At 44.2% G+C, this 14,194-nt stretch overlaps 1 protein-coding gene across 1 annotated transcript; it reads left to right on the top strand.

Moving 5' to 3' along the window:
* The first annotated feature begins 122 nt into the window (after positions 1-122).
* On the top strand, positions 123-4,014 carry HMGN2 (high mobility group nucleosomal binding domain 2). Its single transcript, XM_090058405.1, has 6 exons — positions 123-286; positions 766-810; positions 1,048-1,077; positions 1,394-1,444; positions 1,847-1,942; positions 3,114-4,014. The coding sequence occupies exons 1-6, from the start codon at positions 272-274 to the stop codon at positions 3,147-3,149; spliced, it is 273 nt and encodes a 90-aa protein (XP_089914531.1). The 5' UTR covers positions 123-271; the 3' UTR covers positions 3,150-4,014.
* The last annotated feature ends 10,180 nt before the right edge of the window (positions 4,015-14,194 follow it).

Genomic DNA, 14,194 nt, shown 5'->3' with positions numbered 1-14,194 from the left:
GGATGCGCGCGCACCTCCCTCCTTCGCCTCCCCTCCCTGGCCGCCTCCCCCGCCCCTCGCTGCTGGGCCCCGACCCACGTGACCCGCGCGGGCCAATGGGCGGGCGGGGCGGTGGGGATCCGGCTGGAACCGGTTGGGCCGCGTCCGGCTCTATATAAAACTTTATAAACACCCGATTCAAAGCAGTGGGGTCGGCAGCCCGAGCCGCGTGCCCACCCATCCTCCTGTACCGCCGCCCGCCCCGCACCAAGCTCGCCCGCCCGTCGCCGCCATGCCCAAGAGAAAGGTACGCGGCCTCGGCCTCCCCGCGGCCCTGAGGCGGAGTGTGAGGAGACGGCGGCGGGGGGGAGGGGTAGAGGAAAGAGCGGGGGGAGGCTTCATTAATTTTCTTATTTATTTAATTTTATTTATTTTTCTACCTCAGGCTGCGGGGTGCGATGGGGGGAGGGGCGCGTCCCTCCGGCAGGAGGCCCCAACGGTCGCGGGGGGGGCGGGGCGGCGCCTAGCGACCGTTACCCTGTGGCGCGCGCGGGGGGAGGGGCGGGGCCGGGGCCGGCTGCAGCCGGTTGGTTTTGGCGGGAGGCGCGCGCGCGCCAGGGGGAAAAGGGCGGGAAGCGGCGGCCCCCGCTGAGGGGGGGCGAGTTGCCGCCAAAACCGCCCCCCCTTCACAATGGCGTCTGCTTTCCCCCACTTTCCCTCGTGTCCTAGATGCGGGGGGGGAGGGGAGGTGCAGGTGGGTCTAAGGGCTGACTTTCTCCTCCCCAGGCTGAAGGAGAGAGCAAGGGCGATAAGGCCAAAGTGAAGGATGAGGTGAGGAGGAGTGGGGTGGCGGGGGTGCTCGGGCACGACTTTGAAAGATGCACTGCCATGGACAGCCGCTCACCCGCATTGTCGGAGGCTGCAAGGCGCGCTCCTTGGTTGCGGGGGGGAGGGTTACCTTTACACATCCGAGTTGTTTCAGGTTGGTTTTTTTTTTAACCAAAAAAAAGCTCTTTTACATGATTTTAACTTGTTTGTGTGGCGCTTCTTTGTTTTTTCCTTTTACAGCCACAGAGGAGATCGGCAAGGTTATCCGCTGTAAGTATCTCTTTCTCAGTGTGAAGTTAGTTCCACAGAAAGTTTTTGTGTGGAAATAGTCACCAGCTGTATTGCACCTCGTCCAGCATCGCCTCCTGATGCAGGCGGATGTCGGCCTGAACGCTTGTGAGCGGGTGGCTTGGGAAAATGCACCCAGTGGTGTAGTGGTCAGCAGTGGACGCTCAGACATTTCCCCAAAGTTATTTTGACTCTGGGAAAGCAAGGCGTGCTGGGGAAAGTGCAAAGGAACAAAATCTAATGTTTTCTAGTTTTATCTTTTTAATAAAAACTCTACTTTGCTGTTTCTCACTTCTAGAAACCTGCTCCTCCAAAGCCAGAGGCTAAACCTAAAAAGGCAGCTCCAAAGGTAAATTAGCACCGTGAAAACGCGGCCTGTAGGTATTATCAGTGTATTTGTTACTACTGGACTGGGCCTCAAAATGAAACAGATCACAAGTGATATTTTTGAGTTTCAAGTAATGGCTCGTTAAGCTATGGAGTAGCAGCATTCCTGTCCAATAGATTTAAGTTGTTCGCTGTCAAACTTTTGTAAGATCTGATCAAATGCTTCGAGAAAAAGTGTTAAGGCTGTAAACGGTCTTTGATGAAAAACTAAATGTGTGCATGTATTACACTGATTCTACTCAGCTCTGTTTTCCAGGGTTTTATTACATCCTTGTGTCATTAATGGACTGCTTGTAACTGTAAAGCTGTATATTAACGATGCTTATAATTCTAGCATTGCTAATGTTGTCCCACCATTTTTCAGAAGGGTGAGAAGGTACCCAAGGGGAAGAAGGGGAAAGCTGATGCTGGCAAGGAGGGAAATAATCCTGCAGAAAATGGAGATGCCAAAACAGACCAGGTATAAACACAGGTCTAAGAATTTTAGTGCTTCTAATGAACAGAAAATGCTCGTTTTTTTGGCACAGACAGGTCTATAGGCCTGTTCTACATTTTAAAAAAAAAAATCATTTGTTACTTATTTATTTAGTAAACAGCCTAAATTAATCATCTTGAGAGTTCATGCTGGGCTTTCTGTCCCTAGTCTCATCTTGGCAATTGGTGCAATTAGTTTTTAAAGTTTTCTCATTAATTGTATTGAATTGTTACTGATGCGATATGTGATTTCACTTACAAATGAGTGGTATTACTCTTAGAGTAATTTTCAATCATGCTTCTAAGGCTACCCTGTACCATGTGCATTTTAGCTCTAAGTGCCATATTTTCAGACCTATGTCACTCTTCCCCTCCAAATAGGACACATACTTTTGTTTTGGGAAAGGTAGAATGAAGAAAGGATTTTTCTAAAGTTATTAGTTGCATAAAGCAGGGACAAGGCCTAATCTCAAGTGGGTCACCCCCTCTCCTGCTCAAGAAAAGGTTACAGTTTTAACCCTTTCACAGCTGAATTGTCAGCAGCTCCTTTTGGCTGAGCAGCCAGCTAAACCTAATAGCTGCTGAAGAATGGATTCCATGGACAGATCTAAGGTTTTGAAAAAGCTAAGCAATCTGGAAGGCTGTGACATGGAGACCCCCAAAGTAGCTAGTAAAGAGCCAAACTGCCAGGAAATGATCTAGTAGTGGAACATGAAGTTGACTGAAAAGGAGAGAGGGTGGTTAACACTTGTGGAGTGAAGGGCCATTAGTAGGAATCATGTTGATTATAATATGCTATTAAGTCGCCAGTGCCCTGCCCCCCCTCCATCTGCCCCTCCCACCATGCAGCTGCTAGAGAAAAGAGAAGGTGGAAAGTGAGCAGCCATCTTACAATATCTCCATGCTTCTATTCTGAATAGAAAACCAGCTTCCCTGCTTAAGACATGTACCCTCATTTTGAAAAGCTAAGTTTTAGGGCAGCGGTTTGCGTGGTACATACGTAAGCAAGTACAGTACGTCATTATTTTGACATTACTTGAGGAAAGCACAGCTTTTAAAATCTCCTTAACTTTGGAAGGAAGACATTCTAGTGTCCAAGAGTCATGTGAAGTGAGTGGAAGTCTGTGTAGTACTAACAGCTTCTCTTTTTCTTTCAGGCACAGAAAGCTGAAGGTGCTGGTGATGCCAAGTGAATTGTGTGAATTTTTGATAACTGTGTACTTCTGGTGACTGTACAGTTTGAAATACTATTTTTTATCAAGTTTTATAACAATGCAGAATTTTGTTTTACTTTTTTTTAAGCTATGTTGTTAGCACACAGAATGCTTTGTTGTGTTTTGGGGGGGCAGTGGGAGCAAATGTCACTTAGTCCATTTCTCAGAACCTGTTTTTAAAAAGGAAAAAAAGACCCCTTGTTTTTTTAGAGAGGGGCTCTTCCTGGACACGAGGAGGAAGGATTCCCTGATGTTGCCCATCTTGTTTTGGTTTGTGAACTGCATTAGAGTGAACATTGAAACTCCTGACATGCCTGCTGCCAGCTTTAAAACTGCAGTTTGTAATGCCATTTTCTCATTCCCTTTGTTTGCCTAGAGCTTATCACTCCTAACAGTGGCAAAAAGGGCATGTTTGGGTTTCATCCTAAAATCTAATGCATTATCATTGTTGGGCAATCTAGAATTCCGGTGTCAAAATTGGGAGGTCATAACTCCAAAGAGAGTTAGGCTTTCTCTTTTTATATTGTGGATCTTCAGATTAAAGATTATGCAGTTCTAATTTTGTTTTCTTCTAAAAGTCAGGGTAGGCTCGTGAACAGTTGTTAAACAACATGCTAAATGTGAATGTGTCCACCCTCACTCTAAACTTTCCCTGTTCAAATATGAAATGAAGATTTTTCATTGGTTTTATAGTAACTCTTACGTTTTGGTAGTCCATGGAGGAGGGGAGTTTGAAAGTTGTTGTAAAATGTTGCAGATTGTAGCCCATGTCCTGCCTGAATTACCATGATTGTTTATGAAAAGTACCTTTAATAAAGCTGGATACGGTTTGGCTTGGACTGTTCTCGATGTATTCCTATTTTCATTGCTTCTGTACTACATTTGATGTGGCAGTATGCCTAAACGATGTACCTGCTGTGTGTACGTGTGTATTTGCACAATCATTAACAAAGTGCACGATGATATTTGTTCTGAATATATCTTTTATGTAAATGCATGAGCGAGTCTACATTCCCAGAAAATGGATTTAACTGCCTTTTTATGTTCAAATAGAAGCGGGTTTCTTCGAGTCATACCAACTGCAGGCTGCATTCAGGGCTATTACGTGAAGCAGATAGTTCCAGTGCAGGTTTCTTCTAGTTGCAGTTTGTTTCATGCTGCATTTTTTATGCCTATTGTCTAAACAAGTTAGCACTAAGATAACAATATCAAAGTTTTAACTTTAATTTTGAACTTAGAGTATGCAAAAAATCCTAAAACCTATAAATTTTCAGTTTACAGTAGGAAGAACTAAAAGTTTTAACTTAAAAAAAGAAGCTAAATTTTCATGAATCATCAGTATTAGTGGTGAACATAGAGCAGGCATGTTGAGTTCAGAAGTATCAATGTGTATGCACTAGGGAAGTCGTTTTCAAACTTCTAAAGTCACAAATCCATTTTGCGTCACAGAGCCCTTCCTGCTATCCTAAAGACTGAGGTGGAGCCAGGCAATCTGGCCTGGCCAGAAAGTGCACCACCTCCCAGCCTGTTGCATTAGCCCCAGTTTCTATGGAACTCCAAATGACCAATTGCAGGCCCTGGGGCTCTGTGGCACATACTTTGAAAGCCACTGTTCAACGGGTGACCAAACTGAGTTTAAATCCAGAAGAAATAGCTAAAACTTCTTTCTCTGTTGTTTATAATCTTTCTGTCTTTAATTTTCTTCAATTCTTGCTGCTTACTCTAAGAAGTGTAATAATAAATTATTATGTGAATGCAGGGGCTGGATGCAGATTATCATCTCTGGCTTGAATAGTTTGAAAATTGTCCTGTAGTTTTTTGGCCTTGTCAGTATTTTGGATTGTTACTAGAAGAGTTGGGAAGTTTGGTGTCCACCCCTTCCTCCTCTGCCTTCTGCTCTGTATATTTTTAGGCTTAGTACAGACAGTCAAAAAGTCAGAGGCTGAATCCATCCCATCTTCACAGGTTGAACTGATAAGCAGGGATCCTGGGGGTTGTTTGTTTGTTTATTTTTCCAATTTTTTGTTTTTAAAAAGTAATCCAAAATCCACATTTTTCCATGACTAAAGTGAAATGCCACTAATGGATATCTATATATAGTGGTTGTTTCATTTTAATCATGGAAAAATGTGGATTTTGTTCTGTTTTAATCCAAAAATAATCTCTGCTGATAAGCAAGGGAGCCACACATTCACTTTTTCATAGATCGTAATGTTGGAAGGGACCCCAAAGGGTCATTGTGTCCGACCCCCTGCCCCGGCAGGAAAGAGGACTGAGGTCAGATGACCCTAGCCAGGTGACCTCCAAGTTAGGTGATAGTACCACCTCTCTTGAAAGCCCATTCCAGATTCTGGCCACCCTTACTGGAAAAAAATTCTTCCTAATGTCTGACCTAAATCTGCTCTCTAGTAGTTTGCACCCATTATTCCTAGTTACTCCCTAGGGTGCTTTGATTCTGGAAATGCAGCCACATGCCTGCAGTAGCCCAGACCAGAAATCGGGCCACTAGAACATACCTCCCTGCTCAGCTGGAGCAGATTCTGGGGGAGGTGGGGAGTGGATTGCAGGGGAGGTGTCAAAGCATCCTGGAAGTCTGGGGGACAGTTGAATGAAAAGGGGATCTGGGACACAATAAACTGATTTTAACCTGAATAAGTTAAGTCTGATACTATATCCATCCAGGTTTATCTTAAACTGGTTTCAGCAATTTTTGAAAGCAATTTATGTGCACTGAACGAACAACTGTTAAGATTTGAACTGGTTTCCAATCACTTGTACTGGTTTATGTGTAACTTCTGTTCCTAGATAGAACATGTAAAGGAGACCCTTAGATATAACATCTTTCTCAAGTTTTTTTCATTGGTCTTTTTAATGCTTATAACTGAGAGAAACATCTTAATAAGAAATGCTAATTGTTCAAGTGTTTTGTTCTGGATTTTGTTTTTAAGTTGACACTGAACCCCTGGCTAAAGTATTTCAAGTCAGCTCCACCCTAGTCTTACCTCCTAGTGTCCTGATCTTTTCTAAGTTGATAAATGTTAGCAAAGCAAGGTAACTTCTTTGTAAACTGTCCTCAAGAGCAGTGTGTTTGAATGCTGTAATTCTTTACACTTTTATTTAGGGGTGCACTGAGGCAGGAGTATTCCATAGAGGGAAGTACATCTACAGAAATTACTTTACTTTGCTTCAAAAAATCCAGAATATTCTACCTTAGATGTTTTTCATGGTAATACATATTCCTTTAAAGCAGGGGTGGGCAAAATGCAGCCCACCAGGCCATTCTGTCTGGCCCGTGGGTTCCCTAAATAATTTAGAAAATTTAATATCTAACCTTGGCTGCCTGTCACATGTCCCTCAGTGCCTTCCCAAAACTCAGTAAGCAGCCCTCTGCCCAAAATAATTCCCTGCCCCTGCTTTAAAGGGCACTGCACCTTGGTTACTTCCAGTATGTAGTGCTGACAAAAATGATGTTCAACTTAATGTACTATTGGATGACAAGCTAGAAAGTACAAAAAAACATGTCTGTGCCACTTTACTGGTCATTTACCATATGATCCAGATAGGATAATGAAGGTCATGTCATATGCAAGCTATACTTGGTAAATGCTTGAGAAAAATGGATCTGTATTTCAGATAGGTTTTTGGTTTTATATTAACATTTAGCCAAAACTACTGCTTCCTCTGCTTCTTGAGATTTGTTTGTTTACCAGTTGTAAGCAGAGGGTTTCACATTAGGAAATGAAATACTCTGAATTGGGTTCATATCCAATTTTGATTTTATTCTGTATATTTACTGTTCTTAGGTTGGTTTTACCCTGTCACCTAGCTTTCCCACTGTTGGGGCTACTGCATATATTAACAGGTGTATTCGCTCAAAAGCAGCAGCCCAGAAAGGGCTCATGTACAGCCAGATTACTTCCCCCAGTTGTGAACAAGTCAGCTATAGAAACAGCTGCTATAAAGCATGGTGAAACCAACCAGAAGGGAGCCTAGAGGAGGAGATGCTAGAGGCTGTCCTGGAAAAGCTTTGGAGATAAAGGCTGGGAGAAATTTTGGAAAACTTCCAGAAAGCATAGACGGGTGGGGAATGGGAAGGAATGGTCCTCAATTGCTTAACGTGGGATTGCTGGATTGGAACTTCAAAGAGAGGGTGAGATTTGATTCTCTTCCCTTGCAGGAGGTAAAGTGACATCAAAGGAGCCAAGAAATAGGGAAGAGTCCCAAGATCGAGCATATATCCAAGGCCAAAAGGGCTATAAAACTTCCTGTTACCTTGAGGGTTGTTGGTTGTAGCCATGCTAATCTAAGGATGTAGGCGGACAAGGTTCTTTGGGCAAATGTGGTATCTTTTATTAGACCAACTAAACAGTTGGAAAAATTCTTTGCAAGATTTCTTTTCGGGCACTAATGCCCTTCTTCAGGCATAGGGAGAGTCTGCTGATGTGTGTGTGCTGTCCTATGCATTTTGCATGTTGGATTCTATTCCACCCAGGACAGTGCGCGCACACCAGCAGGCTCGCCGTATGCCTGAAGAAGGGTGTTTGTGCCCCGAAGGAAAGCTTGCAGAGAGAAATTTTTCCAACTGTTTAGTTCAGGGGTGGGCAAAATGTGGCCCAAGGGCCAGATGTGGCCTGCCAGGCCATTCTATCCAGTCCACGGGGCCCTTAAAAAATTTAGAAAATTAATATTAATCTGCCCTGGGCTGCCTGTCATGTGGCCCTTGATGGCTTGCTGAAACTCAGCAGCCCTCTGCCCAAAATAATTGCTTGCCATTGGTTTACTTAGTCTAATAACAGATACCACATTTGCCCAAAGAACCTTGTCTGCCTGTTACCTTGAATGTTTTTAAACCGCAAGCTACGCACATGACTGGTGATAAGACTGCTGCTATGGCAGACCTGGCCATAAGGAGGTGCCACAGATGTGACAAAATAGCGTGGCACAGGGGGCTAATGGTAGACTACATGGGAGTTCACCTCCCTGGAGTTGATTATTGAGGCAAGATCTAGCTCTTGACAAGCTTTTGCATGGTAGGAATTGAAGCATGTATGGGACGCTAACATGATTTAGGGGGCAAGTCTTTCATATTGTGTTGCTCAGACATTTTTTTTCTTCCAAGTTTGTCAGGTTAAAGCCAATCTATCCAAATATTTACAGAAAAATGTGTAGTTTGAATCTTTAAGTTCCTTTTGGAAGTTTCCCTGATTCCATCTCTGGAAAATGAATGGCTCAGTTATCAAGTAATGGAAGTTTCATGGTGTGGGTTAAAATTGTAGAGGGCATCTTACAATAGGAGCTTTAAAATCCATGTATCTTCATCTTACTAAGGCAGGAGCTTTCTCTTTAATGAATGATATTAAGAATGATCTCTAAAGGTGGAGCTGACTTCTGCTTAACAGTGCCTACTTAGGTCTTTTTAAAAAATAATAGCATTACAACTACGTGATTCTTAACTTTTTAACTGAGCTAAAATGTGAGTGGCCTCTCCTTGTCTGTTACAAAACTGCTGATCAAAGTCCCTACAAAATATGAAGAAAAAATCCTAATTCCCTGCCCCCCACCGCACTTTGTATTGGCTCTGTCTCCTTAAAAACACCAGTGCATCCTTTCAGTGCTCTGTATAGGGATGTGTTATATAGATAAAAATCTTAAATTTAAGAGGTAGAAGGAAGTCTAGGGAAAAATCAGTAAGCTGCCCACACATCACATCTTTAGACGGTGATAAATCTACTTCTGCCTTGTGCATCTGTCAGGTGGATTTTGCACTTACGTAGCACCTGGTATTTAGGATTTCCACCATTGCACCTGAATTCAGTAGGCAGTTGGGCTTTTGCTGTGGTAGTCCAGAACATATGGAATTGGTTCCCATCTGGAATCCAGCATTTAATCTCTCTTCCTACGTTTCAAAAACATCTGAGGTCTTGTTTTGCGGGTCCGCCCCCCTCCCCCCCCCGACACAGACACTTCTAAGTTGCTCACTGTTTCATTGGGGGTCTTTTTAGATTTTATTTTGACCTATCTTGTAATTTAGGGTCTAATTTTTTTAGGTGCTTTTTAGTTAATGAGAAATTGTCTTCTATTTCTTTTTAGCCTCCATGCTTTTACTAAAGTGGTATATTTTATAAATTATTAACTATTTTCCAAAACTATATTAGGAAGTAACTTTTAAAATACCCCTTGCTTACTCAAGAATCCTGAAGCGCTTAATACATGGAGAAATCCTTTAACTACCTTTGACATGCAGCCAGCTCAGGGTAGAACGTGACCCTTTACGGCAGGCACTGTGGAAGACCTCTGAATGGAGAACGTGGGGGACATTTAAGCAGAATGCACCAGCTCTACTCTGAATTTTGTCCAGCTCTGCCCTGGATGAGGTTGATCTTACAATATTCCACAGGCTGTTTAATCAGCAGCTCTACATCTTACATTGAAGAAGGAAAAGACAGGCAATACTCGTCACAATCCCTCTTAAAAAATAATTACATTACTGCAGGGACCACCTACATTTCAAAGCTGCTGTGTGCAAAACATGGAATGACATTTTTAAAGGGACAGCATTCCACAATGTTTCAATCAGTTTGTGTCCCAACACAAACCTTTAACCATGCAAGGCAAGGAGTACTCTAGACTGCTTCGGAATGCAGGATTCAGGCAACAGAGTTGCTTCCCTCAAAATATGCCACAGGTAGTTTTCCTACCTGCAGTGACCACAGAGTTGGCAAAAAGGTCAAGGACTAAAGATATAATTACACTTTGGTCTAAATCTTAGAATCGTAGAAAGTCAGGGCTGGAAGGGACCTTAGGAGGTCACATCTAGTCCAACCCCCTGCTCAAAGCAGGACCAGTCCCAACAAGATCATCCCAACCAAAGCTTTGTCCTGCCGGGTTTTGAAAACCAAGGATGGAGCTTCTACCACCTCTCTGGGTAACCTGTTGCCAGTGTTAGGTTGCATTATTGTTACTTGTATTTTATGTGCAGAGGACCTTGGTCTTTTCCATTTACCTGTGTTGCTCCCAAAAGCAAATAATTATGGAAACAGTGCAATGTTGTTTTATGTATTTCATAGTTTCTAGGGTCAGAAGGGACCTGAACAGATCATCTAGTCCAACCCCCTGCTATGGCAGGAAAGAGTACTGGGGTCAAACGACCCCAGCAAGGTGTTCATCCAGCCTCCTCTTAAAGCCCCCCAGCACCACTTCTCTTGGAAGCTGGTTCCAGGCCCTAGCCGTCCTGACTGTGAAGTCGCGCCTCCTGATGTCTAACCTAAACCTGCCCTCTGCCAGCTTGTGACCGTTATTCCTGGTCACTCCTGGCGGTGCTCGGGGGAACAGGGACTCCCCCAGTGCCTGCTGGTCCCCCCGACTAGTCTATAACAGGCCACGAGATCCCCCTCAGCCTTCTCTTGCAGAGGCCGAACAGGTTCAGGTCCCGTAGCCTCTCCTCGTAGGGCCTGCCCTGTTGTCCCCTGACCATGCGAGTGGCCTCCTCTGCACCCTCTCCATGCTGTCCACATCCCTCTTGAAGTGCGGCGCCCAGAACTGGACGCAATACTCCATCTGCAGCCTGACCAGTGCCGCATAGGGGGGGAGGATCACCTCCCTGGATCTGCTCGAGATGCATCTGTGGATGCATGACAAGGTGCAGTTGGCCTTCCTGACCGCGTCCCCACACTGCCGGCCCATGTTCATCTTGGAGTCAATGATGACCCCCAGATCCCTTTCCGCCTCCGTGCTGACAAGAGGGGAGTTCCCTAACCTGTAGGTCTGGTGCCGGTTGTTCCTCCCCAGGTGCATCACCTTGCACTTGTCTGTGTTGAATCCCATCCTGTTCTCGTCCGCCCACCCCTGTAACCTGTCTAGGTCTGATTGTAGCCTGTTGCATCCTTCCAGTGTGCCCACGTCCCCCCACATCTTCATGTCATCAGCAAATTTGAACAGGTACTTTTTACCCCCTCGTCCAAGTCGCTGATGAAGATGTTGAACAGTGCGGGCCCGAGGACCGAGCCCTGCGGGACCCCACTGCCCACGTCCTTCTGGGTTGAGAAGGACCCATCCACCACCACCACCCTCTGGGTGCGGCCCTCCAGCCAGCTGGCGACCCATCTGACTGTGTGGGTGTCTGCACCACAGCCCCCAGTTTCTTAATGAGAACGGGGTGAGAGACAGCGTCGAAAGCCTTCCGGAAGTCCAGGAAGACGATGTCCACTGCTACCCCTGCGTCTAATGATCTGGTGATCTGATCGTAAAAGGCCGCCAGGTTGGTCTGACAGGACCTGCCACTGATGAACCCGTGTGGGTTGCCCCCCAAGCATGCAGTCCCCCACTGGCCCCTCCTGGATGTGTGCCAGCATAATTTTCTCAAACAGCTTGCCTAGGATTGAGGTAAGACTAACTGGCCTATAGTTTCCCGGGTCCTCCTTCCTCCCTTTAAGTGATTAAGACTGGTAATATAGCAAGTCATGCTATATTCAAGTTCTCTTACTAGTAGCATCTACTTTCTGAGGCTATCAGAGGCTTTCTGAAGCTCTTCCTGAACACAAGGCTTTACTAAGTTCCCAGGAATCTCTGATCATGTGCTGCTTTTGAGCTTTGCAGATGTATTTGATTCCAGAGCTTTAAATCGTGCTTCTCTGTTTTCCCTGTAGGTATTGCGCATGCATGGATGTTTGTAGAATTGGAGCCAGGCCACGAGCTTCTAGTATACTCTCATTTTGACTTCAAAATCAAGGCTCTTTGTACTTGGTTCTTGAGGATTTTCTTATTAATTACCATTTACATGTTTTGAAAGTGAACTGTACAGGTCAGGTCTTTCCCCCCCGCCATGATAGAGTTTTTTCTGAGGGGATATGAGAGACTTTGCAACATAATTATTTCTTGCTAACGTTCTCCATCTTAATTTCATCAGTATCTTTCATTAAGAAAAAACATCCTTTCCATAAGAAAAATATGATAGTGTCCTTTGAACTTAAAAACGCTGCTTCCACTTGCCACCTATCAGTACCACTAGGGTCTTCAGCTGTCTTACACAGGCCAAGGCAGCCACATCTGAGAGTCAATAAGCCAGGAATGAAAAAAGAGGCAAGAGTAGGCCACACTTCTCAGGCTGGGCCTTGAGAGGGGGCTTGTATCTGAGTCGTCATGAAGTTATGGAACTATATTGCTATATTCATTTTCAGCCTTTAATCTGACTGTCTCCTCTTCCAATCTCCAGAGTGCGGTTCAAAGTAGATCTGTGGTCCCCTTATTCACCATCATGCTCATCCACAGTGCTTTGAGTCTGAGCCTGGTTTCCCAATACATGATTTTGTGTGGAGGGCAGCTAAAAATGGCTGAGCTCTCACAGTCCTCCCACAACAGACCCTGAATTGTTCTAGCCTCTGTAATAATTTGGTTTGTGCTCAAGTCCCAAGAGCAGTTGAGCCACTGAGGCTACAGCAGCACCATTTCTTAGTTCTCTGAGCAATCTATCAGGAAGTACCTAAAACCTGAATAATTAAACCTAGTGTGAATCATTCTTCCAAGGGACCTCTGTGTCATCAAAATTCGTAAGGTGTTTAAAGCAGGAAAGGTCCTTCGATTCAAAGTGTTGGATCTCAAGGCAATTGAATTACACAGTGCTGCTTTACATCTTTCCCATCTTTCACTGGGTTGACCTGCAACTTACTAATAAAATGGTGGGGTGCACCAAACAAGTTCTAAGGGCAGATGTTAAAAAAAGAATAAGGGAGAAATGAACTTTAAAATTCAGTGCGGATGCATGGTGAATATTGAAAGGTAGGACCTTTTGTACTGGAAAGAGTTTCAAACTATGACAGAGGGATTTCATTATCCCTGTATCATTCCAGATAGTGGTATCATACTTAGATGCTAATATCTCCAGACACAGTTGCAGAGTATAGATACGGTGACAAAGATTAGCAAATTGAGAATTAAAGCTCTCTTCTTAAGTAGAAAATCTATGAGTGGTGTCTATTTTCAGTGCAGGGATTGTAAGGAAGGTGAGAGTTGAAACATTCAGCTGGGGCTACTTAGAAAATGAAATAGGATATGAAGAGCTTTGTATAGCAAGAAGTTTAGAATATCTCTTAAACCAAGAAAGAGGGTGGGAAGATAGTTTGGGTCTTTTAATTCTGAGGGATTTTCTTGTACAAGGAAATGTTTAAGATGCTAAAAAGGGGTAGGGTATAATGAGCAATCACATAATGAAATTAAGAAGAGTAAAATAAAAAAAATCACTGGTGGTGGATACAGTGCCATTTAAATAGGTCCCTGAAAGAGAACTGCATAATACATAAATAAACCGTTGCTTTAAATGCTTAAGACTACGATGAAGAAAGATCTAGGAAAAACTGCCATAAGGAGCAACTGCAGAGTAGCTGGGCAATGACCTTTGAGGTATTGTAATAAGTATTTTCTTATCCTAACTTCTACTGACCTAGGGTACCTGAAGCTGCTTTACCTTTTGCTGTCTGGACTAGTTTTTCAAAATTACATTTTAAAATGTGCTTACCTTTCTAAATAGTTTATACACTATAATGGCAGTGTCTGCCATTGTTTACTTTCAGATTTCTAATCAAGATTTTCTCTGGTGCCACAGAAGTCCTAAGATCGGGATTCTTCTCATTGTTTTCATTGGGCAAATATTAGCTTGTCTAGGGAGGCTATAGCACAATAGTCACAAGGAAGGCAAGACAGGGGTTACTACCTTAGCTTTCTGGAAATAGGACGAGCAAGGCGTGTGCAGTGACTCACTGCTGCTGAGGGCTGGGGGCCAGTTCAGTGCAGATCCCTGTGGTTGCCCAGGACATGTGGAAGTTCATCTGCCACTGCTTGTCATCCCAGGTGGCCAGGACAGTGTGCACCCACCAGTTGCCACTCATTTCTGGTTTGGAAGGGCCAATACACAGTTTGGAGTTGCTCCCACAGCAGGTCAGCCTGTGATGTGCTATATGGCCTCAGGCTTCTCAGACATGGAGGTTCTTTGGGAGAAGAAGATGGGGAAGGTTGTCGAGGCACCTTGCCAT

Source organism: Crocodylus siamensis, chromosome 7, assembly GCF_052110815.1.
Source record: "Crocodylus siamensis isolate JL-2025a chromosome 7, ASM5211081v1, whole genome shotgun sequence".
NCBI classification, from domain to species: domain Eukaryota; kingdom Metazoa; phylum Chordata; order Crocodylia; family Crocodylidae; genus Crocodylus; species Crocodylus siamensis.
The sequence above is the reverse complement of the archived record's forward strand: the minus strand, read 5'-3'. Positions and strand labels throughout refer to the sequence as shown.